The sequence below is a fragment of the Teleopsis dalmanni genome, chromosome 1 (genome assembly GCF_002237135.1).
Source record: "Teleopsis dalmanni isolate 2A chromosome 1, ASM223713v2, whole genome shotgun sequence".
Classification (NCBI taxonomy): domain Eukaryota; kingdom Metazoa; phylum Arthropoda; class Insecta; order Diptera; family Diopsidae; genus Teleopsis; species Teleopsis dalmanni.
Window position 1 is genome coordinate 69,620,364 of NC_051846.1, and position 25,049 is coordinate 69,645,412.

Here is a 25,049-nt window from a genome sequence, read left to right on the forward strand (position 1 = left end):
GGAAACGGTAAGTAATAATAAAATAAAATGAATGTTACAAATCCCGCCAGGTCATAGTGTAACCTACAGCTAATCTACAAAACAGAGTCATTGCAAAGATAAAAATACATTTTGTTTCAATTTCAAGCAATAACTGAAAAAATATAAAATTCTGTCGTGCAGAATTTCTCAAAATATGTAACACAAAATAATGCTACATTTTTGCGGATATTATATACATATAATAATAGACATATAACATATATATATGACTACTAGATAAAATTTAGAATTCTACTCTATAAAATATTTTTCGTTTTTGTGACCTTTTTAATTTTAATCAAAAATAAAAAAATACACATTATCTTGATTCTTCTTCTTCTTGAGTTAGTGCACTTTTACTCTATAATGGCTGGGGGGCTTATCTCTACCCCACACTAGGCTTTAACTAGGCTAAAAAAAAAAAATCATATAATTTATTTGTCTTTTAGTTGATGACGGACCTTAAATCAGCATATCTTCCTGAAAGTCCAGAAGTGGACTTGAGGATTGTTAGGGCGGGGTTAATTAGCGTATCAACTTTAGTGAATAATTTTAAAGCTCTGTCTCTGATATATTTTTTCACTGAATCAATCCTAAGATCTCTATGTATGTCTGTTGATCTAATATACTATGGAATCTTAAACAGTTTTCTTAAAGCCAGGTTTTGAGCTATCTGTAACTGCTTTAAGGTAGTATTTGAGGCTTTGCAATATGTAACACATCCGTACAGTAGTGCAGGTCTAATTACTTGCGTATAAAGTAACTTTCTGTTTTTTTTACACATTATGTGCAGATAAATATTTTTATTTTATTTAATTTCTACTATTTCGACCTCAATAGTCATTCTATATATATTGTTTTTAACATTAGTTCCCTTTCTATTAAAACTGGTTGAAATATTAGAAAGTAAAATAAAAATAAAAACCTTGAACAATAATTTAAATGGATTTTTAAAATTAACTAACAAGTTCATTAATAAAAATAAACTAAATAAGGAAATCATATATTAAAATAAAAATATTAAAATATTTAAAATTTTTCTCTTTTATACTTACCAGAAAGTGTTTGCAGGCACTGGCCCGTTGTAATATCCCAAACTTTAACAGTGGAGTCTGCATTTCCAGAGACTAAAATATTATCCCGTAATTCCATACCAGAAGTAAGACTCTGATGTCCCATTAACGTATGTTTACAATTACCAGTTTCAACATCCCAAACCCGTATTGAAGTATCTAATGATCCCGAAACAACGTGTATACCATCAAACTGTTATGGAAATATACATTAATTGTTACAAATGTTTATAAAAATCTTATCACACAGTTTATTATACCTGTAATGAATAAACCCTATTCGTATGTCCCTGAAGTGTATGTAAGCATTCCTGCCGTTCTGGATGCCATACTTTAACCATATAATCATAGGCGCCAGAAACAATAAGCTTTCCATCATATTGCACACAACGAACAGCAGCTAAATGTCCAACAAGTAAATGCAGACAACTACCTTGTTCAATATCCCAAACTCGCAGGGTTGCATCACGTGATCCACTTACAACTCTGTGAATAATTAATTATTATTTCTATATACAATAAATATTTTACATTTTTGCTATTTTGCTACTTACTTTTTCCCATGCAAATGCATACACCTCACTGTAGATGTATGTCCAAGTAATGTATGCACACATGAACCAGTCTCCATATCCCATACTTTAAGTGTACGATCTGTGCTTCCTGAGATTATAGTATTGCCAGACATTTGAGAAGACCACACGCCTCCGGTATGTCCAACCAAGGTACGTAAACACTAAACCATTTATACATAAATATATATAAGTAATTTTTTAATAAAAATTAATCTGTACTTACCCTGCCGGTAACAGCTGACCAAACTTTTAAAGTGTTGTCATCTGAACCTGATACAATGCGATTTCCCGAGAATTGTAAACATGTTATAACATGATCATCATGACCTTTCAGTACTTTTGGATCACGTATTGGACGTGAGCGCCAATTCATTTCTATTATATGTTGCCGCATATATGCAGCTTTCCATGGTGATGCAATTGGTGGCATATTTCCAGCTCTACCACGTTTTGGGCGATCAGTTCTTGTTTCTGATAAAACTTGAGATTTCCGACATTTTTCTTTCCATAACAGATTGTCGTCGCAAAGGAAACGCCAACTTCGACAAGTTTGTGCAGCACGGAGAAGATCTTTTGGCTCTAAATAGCTTAATACCTGTAGTGCCAATTCGCGTGGTAACAATGATATAAAATCACGTTGAAATTGTGGCTCAATTACTTTCATCATGTGTCGGACTTGTGTTGGTTCACAGTGTTCAATAAGGCGATCCACTGCTAATAAACGTTCAGCATGGGACCAACGTTGAAATTGTGTTAACCAATTTTGCAATTCCGGAGGTGGATTATCTCGTGTAGGTATTACAGAACGTGGTGTACGTCTGCCTACTGGTGAACCACCAATAGACAATGTCAATTGAGATGAAGGCGTTGTGGTAACTACAACACTATTTTGCGACGTTCGCGGTGTTGATGTAAAATCATAAGCAATTCGCTTTCTACTATTAGCATCACCAATGCAACTACCGGTACTACTTATAGCAGTGTTATGGTCACCGTCAATAAGACGACTATCATTGTACTTTCGTTTACGCTGTTGATTGTTGTTTAATGAAGCACTTGCACAATCTGGTGTATGCAATGTTGCTTCCTCTGATAAAGAAACCATTTGTATGTAATTAGAAAGATCATTTTCTTTGCCACATAAAACAGAATTATCAAGTTCGTCAGTTTCATTCAAACTTGTGTTACTACCTCCATGACTGCTTATGCTACTGCTGGTGCTATGATGGCAGGTACATATTTCTTCCAAATCAGAAGTATTTTCTTCACAATCCGCCCACGTATCTTCGCTAAAATCACCATTGTCAATTGGGACCACATCTGCTGAAGTCTCATTTGCCATTTTAAAAACAGAAATAGTTGAAGGGTCAGTACGACGACGTGTTCTATTACCAGTTATTAAATTAACACTCGATCCGCTACTAGAATCAGCAGCATTAACGGTACCAATTAAATTTGCATTACTCGCACTTCTGGAAAGGTATCGTTCAACTGTTTGTGCACTGGCATGAACTTGTCGTAAGTTTTTATGTGGCGCATAATGACACCGAGCAGATGATGTAGACGGCTGTGCGTCATCAAAAACTGCTAAGTTACTTTCAGAAGCTGATGCTATTTGAGAATGTAATGCGCTGGTACGACTACAACTATTTTCATTATCTAAAACGGATGCTATTGGTTGTTTCGGCTCTTCCTGTAAACTCTCCTGGCAGTTATTTGACTCCGTTGTTGTGCTACCGCCCATTAAACTATCATTGGAATTTGAATTTGAAAAAATATCTGAACTGGCTGAAGTGCCAGCAATAGATACTTTTTCTGGTGCAGATTGTGAGTCAGCAATTTCTGAGGAAGAAGATGTTGATGTTGCAGTAGAAGATGACGTAGCTGGTTTTTGGATTAGAACTTTGGCAGCATTTACATTTGTTTTAATGCGTTGATTTTGTTGCTGCTGCGAATGACTTAGAGTAGAGCATAGGTTTAGTTTGGCAGTTGATTTGGTTAAACGACTATTATGTATTCTACTGCTTGTTGGTGTTGTAGTTAAATCTTTGTACGTACACTATTTGTTTTAGAAAAAAAGAAATTTTTTAATATTAATTATTACTACATATCATATGATAACTTTACCTTACTATCCGAGGAAACGGCACGACCATTACTGCAGCTACTACTGCTTGGACAGTCATCGTCAGTATGGAGTTGCTGCTCATTTTTCTGTTCCTGAATAAGTGATTTTATTAAATTAGAACCGAAAGAACTCGACTTAAGTATGACTCCACCAGTTAATCGTTGCTCTCTTTCAAAGTCCTGGCGTTCAATTAGATCCATAGATTCTATATCTGCTAATGTGGATGCTGATAAATCATGTGAACTAGAAGGTATAATTTCTAACGCCACAACCTTAACATTCGAGTTTTGTGTATTATTATTATTAATGTTCATTTTTTTCAAACGAAAAGACATGCGCTCATGTTGAGATTCAACATTGCTTTCAGCGCAACGTTCAGACTTTTGAATTTTTAATGCAATTTCTGCTGTGCTTATATTAAATTTATCAAGATTCGAAACTGATTTCTCTCTAACACATTTTCCTTCTGAAATCTCTTCAGTGTTCATTTGTGTTTCATTATTTTCGCCAAGTAGAAATTCATCACTCAAACGCTTTGGCTTGCCAGCTTTTTCAGTAAAATCCAATTGCTCTGACAAATTTAATATTTGCGGGTGTTGTTGGCCTTCAACTACAGGTGTTTCTAAATAAATTGTTTTTCCTCCTGCTGCCACAATTACACCATTCGGTTGACTATCATCTATTGAACCAGAGGTTATGATACGAGATGTGCTTGGATTTGTTTCACTGATACAACCAACTGTTTCATCATCTTCATCGTCGTCATTTATAACATAAATTTCGGCATCATTGTAAAATTCATTATTACTAGATACGGATTCCGATACTTGTACTAGTTTAATAGTATCAGTTGAGGAACAATCATCAACTGCAACTGGAGCTGTTCCATCCGAACATGTGGGCAAAGAATTTGACGAGCTTATTTCAAATGTTTCTGATACACCAGATGTTGTTGTTTCATCATCAAGCACTTCTGCGAAATCGTGTTGCGAATTAGCGAAATCATCATCCTGTAAAAGTGACATGGAACTATAACTTGTCGATGGTTGATGTAACAGCAAATCTTGTCCCACCAAAAAATTTTCGCTAATTGAATCTGTATTATGTTGTAAAATTATACTATTATCAACAGTGCGCAGGCATTTTTCTTCCATAATATGCCAACAACAACTTTATTAAAATATACTTTTTTCCAATTTTTTAATAAATCTAAAAATAAATGGAAACAATTTAGTATAAAATAATATCTACAAATATTGTATTGTTTATTTATAAGTTAGTTCTACTTAATATTAATATATAAGTTTAGTACATATGTAGATAAGTAAGTATAATTACAGATGTTTTATTGGTTTTCATATAATCTTAGATATATATAGTACTTAAGCTTTTATATTATACAAAATATAATTAATGAGAAATAACTTATTCATTTACAAAGAAAATATTATATATGAGGGTAAAAATTCAACACAAAACATAAGTAAACTTGATGTGCTCCTAATGTGTCAGAAATGTATCAAATTATAACCGATTAGATATACTGAATTAATTTTTCAAATTCGGTATACAACTAGTACTGAAATAAATGTTTTTTCTATAATAAAGTGAAGAGTCAGCTTGCTTGGCAGTGATATTTGTCTCTAAGTCAATCTTTGTTATTTTTCATCACGTACTCTATATAATGTAAGTATATATATCTAAATATTAAATTTGGTAGCAGACTTTGTTATATAAATTTTATAAAGCGGCGTAAATACGATTTCCAGGGCACGATTTGACAATGAATTTTAGCAGTGAAAGCAATTTTGAACCATTTTTTTCTATTACGCGATATGCCAAGAAAACTTATTTCTCGAGATATTGAGGGTCCAAGTTAAGTAAGTAATGCCATATATTGTCAACGAGTATATGCAATTTTTATATGGATTATACAAATAATCTACATCCATTCGAACAAAATATATTTATTATTTATGATTAGAAAATTAACTAAAAATTCATTTTTCATCTAATTAGTTAATTAGATTAGACCATATGTTCTACGTGTTCTTCTTATTTGGCACTACAGTCCAGTGTGAGCCTTGGCCTCTCTCACGATCTACCTCCATCTGTTCCTATCTTCTGCTACTCTCTTCCACTTCAGTACTCCAATCGTTGTTGCATTACTATACACGTTATCATCCGTTTTTGTTCTTGACCTACCTCTATGCCTGGAATCATCGGCTTTGCATTGTATATGCTGCTCGGCTTTCTCTCCAGTCCCATTCTTACTACATGAGCAGCCCATTTTAGCCTTTATAGACTTAATGAATCTCACCATATTTTCGTTTCTTAGTAATTCTTGAATTTCATTATTTGTTTGTCTTTGAAAAGTTTCTGTACCAATTTGGATTGGCCCATAGATTTGAAGAACTATTTTTCTATCGGAAATTTTTAACGCTTGTTCGTCCGCCCTCGTCATTGTCCATGTTTCTGAGCCATATGAAGCTCAGTTACATTCGTAACTTACTTTCCTTAAATAGTAGTCTTGATTTCATTAAGTTCAAATATACGCAAAAACATCTATTTGCTGCCTGTATTCTATTTCTTATTGCTGTATTCTATTCCATTCTTTATTGATTCTATTCCTACGCATTATACAATATAATAACATACATAAGTTCGAAATAGTCTTAAATCGGATATATATCAGAGATCATCACCAATTAGAAATATCAGTTTTTTGGCACAAAGAAACAGATATGAACGTATTTTTGTTGTTTCAGCCCGTTACACTGTTCTTTAGGAATTCTTCCTTAAGTAGAATAAAACTTAAACGGAAATGGAAGGTGGCACTTATTTACGAGTGGGTCCTATTCATAGACTGAATAGACTGAATTATTCATGAAACCAATATTGATGGGTCGATTGTGTGTGTTGTAGTCTATATATAAAATATCTGTAGTTTGTGGAAAGAGTTTTTGATTCGTCTTTCTTGCGAACAGAGAAACGATAAGACTTTTACACACTCTGTCTGTACTTATAAATTAATAAAAAAGTATTACACACAAATAAACTTTTCAATCTTGTTTGAAAGCACCTGTTATTTGAATATTCCCTTTTAGATACAGTTGCGGTTTTATTGTAAATTTTTTTTTATTACTAAAGAGATCGGTAATGTAATAGTATTCCAAAAAACTTTGATGCATGTGTGATTGGTGTAACATATTTTATACCAGGTGTATAAAATATTGTATCATAGTCAAGTCATAATTATTTTATTTATAAATATCCAAATATTTTTATTTAATAATATTTTAATCGAATTATGAAAACACAAAAAAATAAAGCCTTCAAAAATATGATTACATTTTACAACAAAATATTACTCAAGATTAAACACCGATTCGGATGAATATACTCTCTTCCCACAAATCTACAGAAGAAACTGAGACAGAAATCTGCAAATCTCAAATTCCCATACATACACACCAAAAACTACAATGGCAACTTTAAATGATCACATACCGTAAACAGTGATCACAACCAGAGTTTGCTGTTGCCATTGTTTCACGTTCAAATGACGATTCTCAATTTCATCACCAACAATAAAAAAAAAAAATATTTAAGAAAAAAAATAATAAAATAGAATGAGAAGAAAAAAATCAATGGGAAAAAGCATATCAAAAGCAGCAAGGAAGTAAGGCAAACAAAATAAAATTATGAACAAAATAATCAAAAGGAAATCACAAAAGTGCTCGCCACCAATAGAAACCGACATCAGAAGAAATTGAAATCACTACTGAAGGTTTTTAGGTATCATAATTTTTCTAATAATATTTTATTATTCTGTCTTCATTCGATTAAAAATAGATATATAAGCTTATCTTCCGTTTAAATTTAGACTTTATTTATACAAAAAAGATTCTTCAATTTAATACTATTTGTTAATAGAAGTATATTGCTGATCCATAACAACACTACACATCAGTTAAAGTTAGACATTCTAATATTTTATAAACACAGCTCTCAAGCTCCATAAATTAGTTGAACTTACATGTTTAAATTGAATAATAAGAGTGTTCACGATCTTAAATACCCAGTCTTGTAAGCGAGCAATATAATAGCAATACAAGGCAATAACAACAGAAAACATTTCAAGTCCATGTGAGTAGTACTCGTAGTTACATGTGAGTACAAGTACATCCTACCCAGAATTTTATGAAATTATTTATCATATTCAAGTATTTTTCGAGTCTTCTGCCTGATTAAAATAGTCTTAAATGCGCTCATTTTCTGATCAGAAATGATTCTTTTGTCGGGAGAAAATGGTACCGTATCCGCGAGTCTTCTTGAAGAGTCTTTTATAACCTGGTTCTTTGGTAAAGAGGAAATCAACAATTAAAGTTTTATCCAAATGTTTAATTGGGATAATTAATCGTTTATTTGTTATACCGTGTTTTTAATGAACTTGACTGATTTTTTAACTGTTAGTTTTATTATAAATATTTTGCAAGAAATTTGTTCTTATTAGTAAGTTTTATTCTTAATAGTTCTTATTCTTATTAGTTCTTATTAGTAAACGTGCACTTTTGCTGTTGTTTATCTTCTTATTTTATTTTTTTTGTTTTTTTTTTTTTGGTGTAGTTAACTGGCACTGAGAAGCTAAATTTAACACTGATTAAACAAATTATATTCTTTTTTAACTTGACGGAGGCATTGTAATCAAAATCTAAATAAAAATTATAGTCAAAAATATCTGAGTAAAGTCAAGCAATTGGCATCCTTAGGCATAATGGATCTAATGAAAACGTGTTCTTGAAATACTATGTAATGCTAATTCTTTAATTAATATTTATAAAAATACTTTTGAACCATGAAAAAAAAAGTGCTTTTCTGTTTCCAACGTTCATACTTCCAGCTACTACCAGAAAGAGTCATTTTTACAAAAATTTTAGGTAATTTTAATGAATGAAGAACGAAAACTCTATATAGCCGTTGGTTATATTGATAGATCAAAAATAGATAGACAGATCAATATATAGAAATATGTACTTTGAAGATCATACAAATAAAAAATGCTATCTTATTATGCGAATATTCATACAAGTATAAAAGTTCATCACCAATCTTGGAGATCTAATATGATCGAAGCTTAAGAAAGATCATATCGCTAATATGAACAAAGTACTATCAATGTGAACATCTGAACCCATTTAACAGTAACGAAATAATTGATCAACTTGTATAGAAGGATGCATTAATAGTCTCTCTAGAACCCGAGCATTTTTAAGCGATATCCATTTGAGTAAAAACTATAAATTAGTTGAGAATTCATGAGTCAATGCCAAAGGTCAGGAAGATCATTATATTAAGAGATTTCTTAGTTTTATTAGTTCGAAATTCAAACTTTAAATATTTCACTCGCCGCTAACATTTTAACTAACATATAAAAATCGGATTTTCCGACTCCGGTCATTTGGTAACGGATTTCAATAAAGAGCTATTAATCAAATACAACTTAATTTTTGAGATATCCGGCTTTGAAGTTGGACATTTTTATATGAAAACCAAGAACAATCAATTGTTGTTATCAGTTGTTTGTGTAATCAAAACAAAAGTTTTATATCTTTGATATATCTCTGGATATTTCGAGAAGTAAACTATATGAGCGTATAGGGTTATGGAAAAAGTCGAACAAAAAAGCTAACTACGTAGGCTAAGTACGCTATATGAGCGTATAAAGTTATAGAAAAAGTAGGTCAAAATAGCTGACTACGGTTTTAAAGTTCGGTGTGCCTAGAATCCATTGTCAACCTACGTGCATAGAAAATTGATATCGCATTGCATATATTAAAGATGGAATTAAACGAACCTAGGCACATGCAGATTGTGTATGGTTTAATTTTACGATAAAATATGATTGAGTATGATCCTGAATATACACAAAACCAATTGAAAATAAGTTTCGTTACACGACTTAATTTGCATTTTATAACTTATTATTATATACTATGAAATATAATTATATTTATTATATATATAATAGTGTTATGTTGTTGTTGCCTATAAATATTAGTATTACAGGATTAAATTACAATATAATTACAATTAAATTACATTTCAATATACATTTTACGATCGTTTTTTAATAAAATTTCACAACTTAGCAATTTTTATGCATTTAAACATTTTATTTTATTTTTTTTTTTTATTAAAAATATCATAAAATTCCGTCACATTTAGTTTAAGTTCAGTTTATTTTTTAGACACGTTTCTCTCGAACACACCATAGATTTAATGAAAACGTGACTCTCGAAGAAGATGTGTGTGCATATGCCTCAGCTTATGATAAACTACTAAAGACAAAAAAAAACCAACTAAAAGAAAAAGCATAAAGGAAATGTGAACCATGATGCCAATGAGGGATAATAAAGAGAATCAGCTGAAAGCCAAAGAATGCACAAGGTACACCTTGCAGTTCACAGTATGTTGTCGCATCATCATCATCATCATCAACAACAACAACAATAATAATAATAACAAACAACAACAGCAACAACTACAACCACAAATCGAATAAAAACAACAATACCGATACATGCCAGTATATGCCAGGAAAGGGATCGTCACGCAGCAGCCCTTAAGCATGAAATCTCATACATAAACAGACAGTTGGCACTGCAACGTTATGTTATTTTGTTGTTACGTATATTCTTTTGGTTTTTGATTTGGTATCCTTGTAGGAATTCAGAGATATGTGTGCATATGTGCCCTTTAGCATAAGCGCATAAGCGACCTGGCATAACTGAGATAAATTACAAAATACAAAGGAAGTAGAAACTCAAAGTGGGAATACGTTAAGTAAATGCCCATTTGATAAGAAAAGAAAAAACTAGTTACATAAATGGAAAATACATGCCTATTTCTGCTTGCATGTATGTATATAAAGAAAATGCTGAACGTATTAGTTGCGGATGTGAATGGATGTGCATTCAAAGCTATTCAGACCCATTATGTTTGCGCCATGGAAAAGGGTTATTAATAATCAAGGGAACTTTCAAGAAACCAAACCGACAAAAATAGCGCTTCTGAAGTGATCAGTTATAATTGCAGAAGCGCAGAAGCGCATGCGCATATGCACGTAAGTGTACCGACGAACTGGTTCTTACGGTGCTTTGCTCGGCATTGTGCTTTTCAATTGAGATGTTGTTAACATATTTTTTATTTATTTAATCGGCTTTGGTTTCGGTTTCTACTGAAAAAATAATTGCATTTAATATAAGCGTTGAACATCTGCGTTCTTCTCCTTATAGGTAAATATCCATAGTTGGGAATGAAATATGTACTATCAGGTGCAGTGCAGTTCATGGGAATAAAATGTTTGCATATAAAACCAACAACGATTTTGTAAAAGCGTTAAAATAAGAATCTTAGATATAGAAGTTTTATATTGTATAATCTATATCTAATCTATATCTATAGTCAATGCAAAATTTTTACTATTTTGTTGTATTTATTTATATTATATCGTATTTAGCATTTACATTTAATTTAAATGCTAAAGTCATGCTAAATTAAAACCCTAAAATAATTTACTAAATTAATTAGGGTACGACATAATAATAAAATAGGCTTAATTTTAGGTATTTTGTTTCAAAGGAAACCAATGAGAGATAACTGAGGGGTAATAACTAAAGTCCTAGTTTCGTATTTCGTCACAAATGAAGATTTCAATTTGTATCTATTTTTTTTTTTGTTTTTGTTTCTATTTTTCTTTTTTGTTCTTGTTTCTCTTTTTATTAATTTTGATTAAATTTTTATTTTATGTTTTGGTTTCTATTTTATTTCTATGTCTTTGTTTTTATGTTCCTGTCTTATTTATAAACTCTATGAATAGATAAACTCCTTCACTTCACTCGCACTGCAGACAATACCCTAGTTAGCACAATTGTATAGAATCCTGAATTTTTAACCAAACACCAAAAAAATTAACAGACGTGTTGCATAGATAATTCGTTTTGTCGGTAATATGACGAAAGCAATATATAACACTTTATCACTGTGCCGAGTTAGCGAGCAGGTCTAAATATTTCTATATACGACGAAAGTTTATTTGATAACAATTACTTTTGATAAATTAATGTTTTCATGATTAATAATATTTCTGAGGGTAAGTAACTTTAATATGCCAAAAACTGATTCAATTCCTGAAATTTTTAATGCAAGTAAAGCTGTTGCCTATTGTATAGAAGCTTTAGGTGTGTCACATCATTTTCTACTACATTTGAAGGAAAAACTCATTATTTTATATTCGAAAAATTTACCAGCCAAACTAAAAGTAGCTCAACCACGAATGAGATAGTCCTTTAAGTCAAGTCAAAAAATTGAAATCCAGTTTTACGTCTTCTGTTGGGTGAAATTTTTAGTTTTATTTTGATTTAATTTAAAATTAATTTTTATTATTTTTTTTTATCATTTTTATTTCACGTTTTTTAATTTTATTTTTATTATATTTTATTTTTAATATATTTTTTTCTTTTTTGGTTTATTTCATTGTATTTCGTTTTATTTTATTCATTTTTATATTAGTTTATTAGTTTCATTTTATGTTATTTTTATTTTTTTATTTAATTTTTTTTATTCTATTTAATTTTAATTTTTGAATTTATTTCTTTTTACTGTATTTATTTTATTTATTTTATTTATTTTGTACGAGAGTGTATATCATTTTATTGTACAGTTATTTTATTTTATTTTTGTTTTATTTCTATTCTAATTTATTTTATGCGGTTATATATTAATTTTATCATTCGATTTTAATGTTATGTAATTTTTATTAAGATTTATTTTTATTTCTTTTATTTAAATCTTATTTCATGTTTATACATGTTTTATATATTTTATGTTTTAATTTATTTATTTATATTTATTACTTTTTATATATTTATATTTAATTTTTGTCTGTATTTATTTTATTTTATTTTATTTGAATTATATTTTATTTAAATTTTATTTTTACTTTATTTTATTTTTATTTATGTTTTTTTCTTATTTGTATTTCATCTTTTGTTATTTTATTTTTTTTAATTTTATTTTAATTTAGAGTGTTTTCTTTTTGAAATTTTTTATTTCTGTTTCAGAATAGTTTTTTTTATAATTTTTGATTTTATATATGTTTTTATTTTATTTTTATTTTATATCCAACTTTGTAATTTTTATTTATTTTTTTTTATTTTGTTGTATTTTTAATTTTATTTATTATTTCATTTTTATATTTAATTTTTTAATTTCTATTTTACTTTTATATTTAATTTTTTATTCTTAATTTATTTTCAACTTATTTTTATATTTAATTTTTGATTTATTTTTATTTTCAACTTATTTTTATATTTAATTTTTTATTTTTAATTTATTTTTCTTTCAACTTATTTTTATTTTTAATTTGTTTTTTATATGATTTCTTGTTAGACGATTGTTAGCTAGATCGCCCACGATGGTAATTGGTAAAATCTCGAAGGGTAAAAATTTATAAATTAATATATTTTAATTAAATAAAATTATTTTATTATAAAATTTTTTATTATAAAATTATTATTATTTATTCTAAGCATTTCGTATGTGCAGCATTTAAAGTTTGTTTTTTAATTGATATTAAATATTTATAAATAAATATTAAAATATTTATTTTAAAAATTGAGTGCGTATTTTCATTTAAGTTTTGATTTATTTAATAATTCATTAAGTGTCTTTAGTTGTTCAAGAATGAATATAGCTTATTTTACTTTATTTATAAGTTATTTTCTAATTTATTTAAAACTTATTAAAAACTTTTATAAAATATTTTTATGTATGGCATAATGAAATATCTTAAATTATATCAAATTTTATACATTTTATACATTATTATTAAAATTCGGCATAATATTGATTTTTATATCAGAATCTCTTTTGTTTTCACAATAATTCATTAAAATTATAAATTTATTAAAACACAGCTGATTTTAACAGCTGTCGTTGATAAATCGACACAATCAGGTGTGCTCACGAGTTAGCGTAACTAGTAGCTCGGTTTACTCGGTTACTGAGCACGTTACTCAAACTCGTGAATACCCCAATTATTCTTTACTAAAATATATAAATAATAGATACTTTAAAATAATGGTAAATAAAAGAATGTATATTAAGGGCAAGTTTTACAATGCACACAAATTGAAATTTTTCTTTAAAACTTTGCTAATTTTATAACCAAGAACCAATTCACCATTGCTACTGTTTTCGGTTTCTCCTATCAAATATTTTTTTAGTGCACATTTTTCGGAATAAATGTTTGAGAATTAAAGTCATTGCTTATTTTAACCCACATTTCTTCCTTTTCTTTGGAAGACACATGATCGGTTTATTTTCAATTATATTTTTGAATTTGCTTATAATATCTATTAATAATTCATTATCTTGGATTGAAAAATTGAAGCCTCGTTTTCCACTCATGTTTTGAAAATTTAACAATAGAAACATTTTCAGTTCGAACCTCTGAAGTATACAAACAACTTCATATGACACTCTATTCTTCCAATATTGCCATATTTTACATAATTACAAACTTCTTTTAAATCTTTGCATTGTAAAAACCGTCAACACTTAAGGACTGAAATATACATAAACTATACTTAACTTAAGTGTTCCCTAAGTATGTAAAACTGGTCCTAAAACAAAAATATTAAAACCGAGTTTCAGAGTTTCAAAACTAAATTATTAATAAATCTATATTAAAATTTATTTTAATATGATCATTTAATATGACCACTAGCAGATGTATTTTACAAATAAACACCTTCAACAAAAAAAAAACAAAATTAAACGATTTATGAAATTCTTAAAATTAAATTCTCACATAAATCAACAAATGTTTATCATCATTCCAACTTCGTGTGTTTTGGAGTCTTTTACGATCGTACAAATCTTTAATTTAGTGTGAATCTTTGCTTCATACCTGCGCTTTTTTTTTTTGTTTTGTATCTACATTTATATGTGTAGCTGTGTGAATACATAAAACAACAATTGACGTTCTTTCGATAACAAACTGTTTGTAGAAAACTTTAAAACTTAAGTCGATACTGCTGTCCTTGCCGGGCTGAAATTCTTGTTATAACATTTTAACCTTTCTTCGGCCTTTTGCCCTCGTCTATCACTTTATTCACTTTTCCTTTTGGACAGTTAATAACCCTGAAACAACCTAAAGCATATCAAAACTGCAACGTTGAAGAACAGATTGACAACCGAGAGAAAAAAAATTGCAAAAAATATAAGATTTTTCTCATCAGCAAGTATCGTAACGTAACGTAACGTATCATCTTCGACTTGTTTTTTTTTCTTATTTATTTGAAGCTCGTTTTACAAATGCCATTTTCAGTTGTCAGTTGTCTCTGCGCGGACAACTGAGTTCACTTTGGCTCTCTCTTTTGCAATAACTTTCAACATGTCTTAGGTTTTGTTGTTGTTGTTGTTGCTGTTGTTGTATTTGTTTTCATTATAAGACTGCAAGAATTGAATTGATCTTGCTTGGCGTTCTATGACAACGACGGCAAAGGTAGGAAGGAAAAGGGCGGGCAAACTGACAAATCTGCTAAACAAGCAAGCAAGCAAGCACAGCAGACGGCAACATAATAATTTTAACCGTTCAACGCACAACGACGTTATGTTATTTACCTGATTTTTAGGATTTTCCCAGACCTTCTTCTTTACTCTTCAGTTTCTCTTTTTTACCTGTGCGAATAAATTTTCATTTTATTTTATAAAGGATGATCAAAAGATGATTGTGTACCACCATTATGTGTATTGTAAAGATGAGTTTTGTAAATGAAGATGGGTGGGTACCCAAAGAAGTTATCTATTTTCACACTATTTTGTAACGAAATTTAAGTTGAAGATGTAACATATAACACATTTTTTTATAAAAGAAATTGAAGATGAAAATGCGGAAATAGCAAAATCTTTTACAGGATCTATTATAAATTTTGCTAATAAACTTTGATTTCTTTCTTTAGAACAATCAATGATCGATTGTTCATTTTGTTAATAAATATTTACTTCCCTCAGGTAAGGAAATTATAACATATTTATTATGCGGTTTTTTGACATTCAACCCCTGCCCTACAAACTATATAGAATAAGCTATTTATGACCCCAAACGTTTTAGAGTTACCCTATAAGGAGTTTTGCAAGCATAGGTCAGAAGTTTTAAAAATAAATCTAGTTCACATAATATAACGAATCTAAGAATTGTTATAATAGTACAGACAGCATAGACAAACGCTATGTTGGTAGACGAAAAAAAAAACAGCAACATCGCCTGAAATGGTTTGGAAACTGAAGGCTCGACTTGAACGAAATTTACGTCGTAGTGGTTATCAAATAGCCAAAAAACTGAAAATATGCTAACGAAACATCCGACGTATATTTCAAAATAAGTTCAAGATAAAGCCTTACAAGTTCTAAAAGGCAGAAGATCTTACATAAAAGCAACAAAAAGTTAGACTCGAACGAGCGAAGGAGTTGTTACGCTTGCACGAGCAAGGTGAGACCTAAAAATATGCCACTATGGATGCGATGAAAAAAGCCATTGTACAGGTATAAAATTCGCATTCGTAAAGCATGTAACTCAAAATGTTGCCACATCGAGCTACAGTAAACGGATTCTGAAATTTTGATTATTTCCACCAATTTTTGTAATTTGAATCAATAAAAAATAATTTCAAAAAAGATATAGTCACTTGAATCACTTGAACCCTATAGTACATTTTATTTTAAAATAGGTATAATATTAAGTATAAAGCTTTTAATTAAACTACATTTTTAACGAATGCCTATCCTTCTGAACTGTGTAGAAGCGTGGACAATAACCAACAATGATGAGAAAGTGTTAAGAGCATTCGAGAGAAAAATTCATCGAAAGATTTATGGTCCCTTATGTGTTGGCAACGAATATCCAAAAATATGGAATGCTGAGCTGTACGAGCGATATCGCGACTACTCTGCCTTGATCATGTCTTGCGAATGGAAGAAAATTGTAAAGCTAGAAAGATTTTTGATGCGATATCCGCTGACGAAAAATGTGGTAGACACGTCCGCATCATCAGTGCAAAGACCAGTCATTAACGATATGAAGACACTCGGTACTACCAACTAGCGCTAGCAAGCCACTAATCGGGTTGACTGAAGGAGGGTACAAGACGCGGCCAAGAACGATTCACGTTTATAATGGCCAACTAAATAAGTAATTAATACGTATGAAACATATAACGTCGACATTTCCCGTTGTAATAAATATTTATGGACTGGAGTCGATGATCCGACGATGAGCATAAAGTCTATATTATTTTAATCACTTCCTTGGGAATAACTTATTAAAAATGCAGAAAAGAAGTTAAATTATTGTAGAAATTTTTGAAAAAAAAAAAATGACAAAGTTACTTCTGATGACTTTTAAGATCTGGAGATATTCTGTCAATTCGCCATATTCATATGTATATTACATATATGCAACATTAGGGTGCCATTAATTTTCGAAAGTCGGAAAATTGCCCACAGCACCCCCAGATCGGTTCATTTTACTAAAAAAATAATCTGTGTGAAATTTTAGTTCAATTGGATAAGTGAAAATGGTGCCCCAAGAGCCCCAAAGATTGGAAAGTAACGATTTTTTCCATAAAATTCATTTTTGATTGCTTATATCTCCGACATATTTAATTTTACATAAAAACTGTCTTTCTAAAAGTTATAGATCTATTAAAAATAAACAACCAATTTAACGAACAAAAATTTGCCCATATACCTTAATGGCACCCTAATGCAACATACTTAAAGAAATATACTTAAGAATTTACCTGTATTCGAAAAGGAAATACTTCGAAAAGGAAATACTTTACTACGTCGTAAAATTTTCCATCGAAGAGATCTTTCAAATTAATATATTTCAGGTAATACTAAATATTTTCAAATGTTTATTTTTTTCATTTCAGTAAACTTGCTTCTGTAAGCTAAATTTCAATCATAAAGTATATTTGAGAAAAACAAAAACTACATGCTAAGAATTTGTGAAAAACTGCTGCAACTAACATATACGGAAGTCACTGTGAAATATGACGAATCATAGATATTAAGAGGAATAGCTCACGTTGTAAGAGTATATGTGAGTCTTTGCTTTTGAATATAGCAAATCAGATGCAGAGGATCACCAGAAATAAGCAGACTTAAGAAGTGCTGAGGAGTAGAATGGAACAATATTGAAGAACAAACCAAAATTCCTTCTGGGAATTCACTATTGTTATTTACTTGGTAAATAGTTTACTATTGTTTGTCAAGAGTGACAAGATCTTTAGCTTTTCTGATTTAAGGTCAAAATTTGAAGCATTTCTTAGCAGGAACTATGCAAATTGTGTAGTTTACATTACAAAAATAAAATTAAGCTTTTCAACTCTTGTCGTATTTTAACAGAATTAAAAGTTAATAGTTAATCATATACTACGATTAAAATGTGAATAAGGGACTGAAAAAAGGAATAAGAATATAAATGGGGGGCTAAGAGCTTTTTTATATACCAGTTAGTAATATACATTTCTATTATAAATTAGATATATTAATAAATTTTAAGCTAATGGCAATACAAATATGAAATTTAGAGCATATTTTTGTTTTATATTCAAAGTTTTTGTACAAAAATAATTGAAAATATTAAAAATGTTTTATTTTCAAGGTTTTTAAAACTTCAAGAGCTCTAGCGAATGCTCTAAAATACCACAAAAGTTTTCGATAAAAGTACGCATTTTTTTATTTAATTACTTTATACATTAATTTCGAGGTGAACAAAATAATATGAACAAATTCAAATGCGATGGCGTATTACCAAAAATAAATTAGAATCAGCATAAATGCATATTTATATAAAATGCATTTAAATAAATACTTTAGAGAAATTTATTTATTTTTATTTTTATAAACTGTTTTCAATTGTAATTTATATAAGATTTAGGAAACATTATATACATTACTAATTAGGCAGTTACAAAGCAGAAGCTTAGTACAAAAAATAACACAGCACTTTTATTCACATTTTTGTTAGATTTAAGCACAATATCAGATATTGTTCACACCCAAGTTGAAGAAACAAATGTGAAAATTAATTAAATCATGGGTCGCAATGTATTTCAATTGCACACATATTTGACCACTGCCTTGTAGTGGCAAGAGGAAGTAAGCACATCCCATTTATGTAACCCAATCAATAATCATATATAAAAACAATATTCTTTAAAAGCATATCAATACATTTGGAAATTTAAACAAACCATAAACAAAACCATATGTGCGTATTAAATATCAGAAAAAAAATATTTAATTTTTATGAATGAATTAATTTGACAATAATTTATATACACAATATAAATAAATTGAAATTTATTATAAATAATTAATACGTTAATTTAAGCAAAAAATAAATTCATAAATGGTGTGAAACTTTTACGTAGGGATTAGGTAAATTATTTTAAAAAAATTTTAACGAAATTCCTTAAGTTAAAGTGGAAATGCAAACAAACTAAAAATGTTACACCGTCCATTAAGTTTGTGGCTATTAGGCTCCATACATATTTCAACATAAATTATTTTAAAAGCAAATTAATGAATATGAAAATGTCCTTTACACACTTTACATTTGGCTTTATATTTAGAATTTTAAGGCACATTTCTCCGCACCTGTAATGCAACACTGCGTAGCAAATATGTACAAAAAAATGTGCTGGGAAGCAGAACAAAACGTAAATAAAGTAACGTCAACGTCGACGTTAGCATATACGGCGCTGTTACCACATACGCGACACCCAGAACTGATTTTTTTTTCATTCCTGCGTGAAATAAAAATCGTTTGGTACTTCTTAATTAATAACGCAAATAACTTTTAATTTTCATATTTATAATCTATTAAAAATTCTGGTTTTTGTTTAGTTTGTTTTAAATTCTTCTATTTACTAAGTTTTCCAAATAAAATAATTTTTCTTCCAAAAATTACATCGCTCACCTTGTGCTTTTTCTTCGCAGCGTTATTTAAGATTTTATAAAATATATTCTTTTAAAAAATTATTTATTTTTTATATACTAATCATTTACACAAATAAAATACAAATTTTTAACTTAGAACACAAATTTTTGCAATGGAATTTTTATTTTTGTAAGCAATTATCAATTCTTCCACAAATTTTCTAAAATTTCCAACTCCAACAAAAGACAACGACTGAATGATTTTACCATACGAATTAAGTGCAATAGAGAACACTATAGATATGTTGCCAGTTTTCAGGAATTCTTATGTTTTGTCTTTTTCGTACAATGTCATAGATTTATTCTTCTTCTTGTAGATGTCTCAACGTGATATATTTAAGAATTTAATTTTATCTTAAATATTATTTTTTTTTTAATTAGGATTGAAACATTCAAAGATCTAAGTCTTACTTAAAAAATTAACAAGTAAATCATCAAATACAACAATTAAAAACATTTTTACTTTACAGCGGCTTTTTATAAAAGTACTGTACAAAATGTGTTCATTTTTCATTTACTCTTAATTCTTAATTATGTATTTATAATTTTATTCATGATTTCAAAGCAATTTATAAATATTTTTAGTTTATAGTAAACTCAAAAAATAAAAATTTGATGAGAAATTTTAATAATTAATGATTAATGAATTTATAATCATGCTATAATAATCTGTAATAATACATTTCATATCATTGGGTTATTATTGTTCCATAATTAACACAGACAATTAACACTTTTTAAAAATAAATCTATACAATAGTTCATTTAGCTTATTATAATAATTAAAGCATCTAATTTTATTTCCATAATTACTTATACAAATTAATTAGTTCTATATACAAACCGATGTCTTCTATACACAAACAAATCCATATGTTTAGTAAACCCATCGTATACATTCAATGCATAATTCGAATATATTGTTTCATTAATTGTTCGACATCTAGCATTAATAGTCGATTACAATATCCGCTGCTCAACCTTTATTGCAATTCATACAATAATATTATTCATTTATTACAACAAACGGCAGTTGTTATGATTCAAGAATAATTCCTATTCCTAATGGTAGAGTCATGCGGCTCTACATATGTACATAAATATATACAAATTTCGTTACTTCTTATGTACTTATTTTATCTGGTAAAAAATTTTCAAAGCTTGAATATAACTTCATTGTACATTTTGCATACAGAATTTTGATAACAAATGTGGACTTCTCAACAGTAAAGAATACTAAAAGTAGGACTTTATAGTTAAGTTATTTATATATTGGAATAATGAGCGTATACAAGTATGGACAGAAGGGCACACGCCCCCTACATTTCAATGTTTTATTATTGTCTTGAATACCTTAGTACACTTAAAAATATATAATACCATATCAGCATATCAGAGTCCTCTAATTTCGGCCCTGGGTACGCCTATGATTGCAATATATTATATATAATAATATATTATGTTATATATATAATATATTACAATATAGTACAAAATATTATTTTAAAAAAAACCGCGTGAATTTTTTATAATTTCAATAATTTCTTTAATGCATTTGTTTATGATTATATGCAAATCAGCAAAAAATTTTTGTGAAAAGAAAAAGTTTTGATAAGTACAAATGGCATAACATACCACAATTGTTTAACAATAACACACTAGTAATTTGTATAGTGTAATAGATTCACAATATTACAAAAAAAAAAGATTATTAAAAAAAAGATTTATTAAACCGCAGGCTAGTTACAAAATATGCTAGTTACAAAATTTGCTAGTCAGTTATTTTCAAGCGTACTGTACCTATTATTGCATGTACGAATTTATTAATTCATTATTAACTAGTCCTTGTATTATAAATATATCACAATATAAATATGCAATAATAAAACCATGTTATTGCAATAAAAAAAACATAAATTTGTTCTTTTATATTGTTTAAAACAATACAACTTTGTTTAGATACATATTGTTTAGTTGTGAGCATAGCCTAAATTGCTCAGAGAGAGCAAGATTATTATTTTTTTAAACAAATTTTTCTCTGTTGTGTATGTAGTTTGCGACCAGTACGAGATTGTACACAACAGTCAAGCAGAATTGTTAGAATTTAAAAATATACTCTACTTGTAAAACTATAGTATATTTCTAAATTTATAAGGAAGATCACCTGTTTGCTTTGTTCCTATGTAAAACTGTAGTTGTAAGTAAAATAACATTTAAATAGTTTAACTGAATAATTTAAACATAAAATATATTATATTCCAGAATATTTAAATAAATTTTACATAACGCCTACAACACATAACAATGTCAACCGAAGGACTTAGCTCAGTTATAGCTAATTACTTTGACAAAGGTATTATTTTAGTAATTGCAGACTTACTTAGTCTTATAACAGTGTCGTCATGTCTGGTTATAAAAGTACCTCAAATAAATACAATTAGAGAAAATAAGTCATCAAAAGGTATTAGATTGAGTCATTTGAATTATTTGAAGTAATAATTAATTAATTACAGGTATAAGTGTTAATGGCTTGTGTCTGGAACTTTTTAGTTACACGGTTATGATGTCATATAATTACAGTAGCGGCTATGAGTTCCTTTCATACATGGAGTATGTCCTATTATTAATACAGGAATATGTGCTTATTTATTATACTTTTAAATATCAGAATCTGCTGGGCCAGAAAACTAAAATTATGACTGTGGTTTATATTATAATAGCAACTTTAATCTATTTCAAAATATTTCCTGTTATAATACTCACTTTTCTAGTGGTAAGTAAAAATTATATTTCACCGAAATCTAAAAAATATTTTTGTGAATTTTCTTATCTCAAATTCTATTACTCACCAATCAATTTAAATTGATTTGTTGGTTTATGAAATACAAGTTTTTCTGTTTTTTCGATAATAAAAATAATAATGCCATGCGTTCAATTTTCGCGAAGCTAAAAGAATACAAAACTATATTTATAATATATAAATATGTATAACTAGTTATCCATCACTAATTAAGTATACATTACTGAATTTATAATTAATATTTATAAAAACAGTTTACTATCTTAATTAAATTAGTATGAGACATTGTGTGTGTGTATTTGTTTTCCATTTGAAAATAATTACACAAAATGAGATATGCTTATGTGAATGTCAATTACTAGTGATTTGTTGTTAATATTAACATTAAATGTAAAATAAACACAGAATAGAAAGTCTGTTCAGTTTACACATGATATCAATTACCCATAAAAATATACGATCATTCGGATATTAATGGTATTTTTTGAATTATTCAACTAAAAATTGTTTTCTTTTCTCAATTGATTAAAATAATATATAGAGAGTTTTTGTTGTTGTAGTTGACTACTTTTCGAAACCTCTCTATTAAATTCATTACTTTTACTTTACTGGTGCCCTTCACTCCTAGGTGGAGCATAGGGTTTCATTATATACAATAGTTTCTATTAAGTAAAATAGTCACTATCGTCATATTGACGTGAAAACTAAATTTTCTTTTTTTTTTTATTATTTTATATAATTGTTTTCGGCACGATTTTGATTTTCGGGCAAATCTATTTTGAGCAACTTTCTCCACTATACAATATGTGAGTACTTCTCTAGATATCGAGGTTTAAAAAATTAATAACACTAACAATAACTACACACGCCATTTAACACCAACTGGTATATGCAATTTTTAGATTGATTATACAAACAAGGAATAGGATAAATGTCGCCTCTGCTTGTTAGTAGTTTTTATATAAAAATGATGTTTTAAATTCTGCGGGAGGTGGTTTAGAGATTTCATATTTTTCAATAAAAAACGCATACCGATCTAGCGTTCATGTAATAGAACTATGATGAACAGTGAATTTATCGATACTGCAACGTTTAATGCAGTTCTTTCAGTCACTAATATATAGGAACCCTTGTATATAATATATCTTGTAGAAGCTACTTCTACAACTTATAGAAATTTTAAAAAGTTAAATAAAAGAAGAAACGGACATGCATTATATCTTTGATTGTTTCGGCTTGAAAAGAGATAGCTTATTAGGGTAGGTTATCAGTACTTATTTTCTAAGTAAAGTAATTGTTGTTTTCTAGTCTGCTATTATTGATATTGCTGAGTAAGTTTGATTGCTAGTGGTTTTTTTTTTAGTTTTTTTATGATAGAATAATACATTTTCAACATTATTTATTTAAATAATTAACTCATATATTTAAATTGTGTACACTGTATATGAATTGCACTAGGTTTACTATATTACAGTCATCCACTTAGGAGTTAAAAACAATTTTGAGTTTGTAGTAAATTTTATGATGATGATTTCTTTTTCTAGAAATGAACTAATATAATATACTATAATATAATATAATAACTAATATAATATATAACTAATATAATATAATATAATAATAATATAATATATATAATATATAATATAATATAATATACTATATATATATATAATATATAAAATAATATAATATAATATACTAATATATATATATAGTGACAAATCAGATTTGAGGCACTCTTTTCATAAATCGTACAATTCTGATAAGAATCATTCGAGATTATATTGAATCTCGTATATCCCAAATAACAACGAATCTGAAAATATTCTCTATGTGAATGATATTATTTTATTAAATTTGAATTCATATTAATTATGAATTAAACTTCTTTACTTTACTCATGTTAACAATCCGTACACAACTAACATAAGTTTATATTTATATATTAAAATAAACAAAGTGCCAGCGAACAGCACTAAAAAATAAATGAAAAGCGGAAATTAATATAATTTTTCATAATATTTCCGTAGTATACAAATTATAAATGTTAAAAAAAAAAAACCAAAAACACTTAAATTCGATATTAAGTCTGATTTTTATTGTTTTTATTTTTATAAATGTTTTACAAAAACATTTTATTTTATAAATATTAAAAAAAAACACTTAAATTCGAATATTAAGTCTGATTTTCATTGTTTTTATTTTTATTATTATTTTATTATTAGTGATTTTTATCACTATTAATTCAAATTCCTAAATCGTGTAAGAAAGATAACTAAATCAGAAAATATTTAGTTTTTTGTATCTCAAAGTGTTCAATTTTTAAATAGCTTTTAAAAAAAAACTTTAATATAGATTATGTTAGTTGCTTG

General features: G+C 28.2%; 2 protein-coding genes across 2 annotated transcripts in view; one reads left to right on the forward strand and one right to left on the reverse strand.

The window, feature by feature from the left end:
• Window positions 1-1,050: 1,050 nt before the first annotated feature.
• On the reverse strand, window positions 1,051-19,935 carry LOC119684018 (F-box/WD repeat-containing protein 7). The gene is made up of 6 exons (XM_038097951.1): window positions 19,855-19,935; window positions 3,797-5,006; window positions 1,893-3,728; window positions 1,649-1,830; window positions 1,355-1,580; window positions 1,051-1,287 (listed from the first exon to the last, which is right to left on the reverse strand). The coding sequence occupies exons 2-6, from the start codon at window positions 4,949-4,951 to the stop codon at window positions 1,051-1,053; spliced, it is 3,636 nt and encodes a 1,211-aa protein (XP_037953879.1). The 5' UTR covers window positions 4,952-5,006; window positions 19,855-19,935.
• Window positions 19,936-21,935: 2,000 nt separating this feature from the next.
• The window catches only part of LOC119684027 (mannose-P-dolichol utilization defect 1 protein homolog 1-like), a 5,132-nt gene continuing 2,018 nt past the window's right edge, over window positions 21,936-25,049 (forward strand). Inside the window, exons 1-3 of the mRNA XM_038097963.1 lie at window positions 21,936-22,071; window positions 22,137-22,335; window positions 22,388-22,651. Coding sequence (XP_037953891.1) covers window positions 22,179-22,335; window positions 22,388-22,651 — 421 coding nt within the window. The 5' untranslated portion in view covers window positions 21,936-22,071; window positions 22,137-22,178. The remainder of the gene's footprint in view (window positions 22,072-22,136; window positions 22,336-22,387; window positions 22,652-25,049) is intronic.

What these genes read in the sequence shown, in the direction of transcription:
- LOC119684018 (XM_038097951.1), bottom strand. Translation starts at nt 4,951, where the DNA reads ATGGAAGAAAAATGCCTGCGCACTGTTGATAATAGTATAATTTTACAA. An exon ending in CCGTTTCCTCGGATAGTAAG is followed by an intron (nt 3,729 to 3,796) that starts GTAAAGTTATCA and finishes TAAAACAAATAG; the next exon opens with TGTACGTACAAAGATTTAAC. An exon ending in ATGCATTTGCATGGGAAAAA is followed by an intron (nt 1,581 to 1,648) that starts GTAAGTAGCAAA and finishes AATTATTCACAG; the next exon opens with AGTTGTAAGTGGATCACGTG.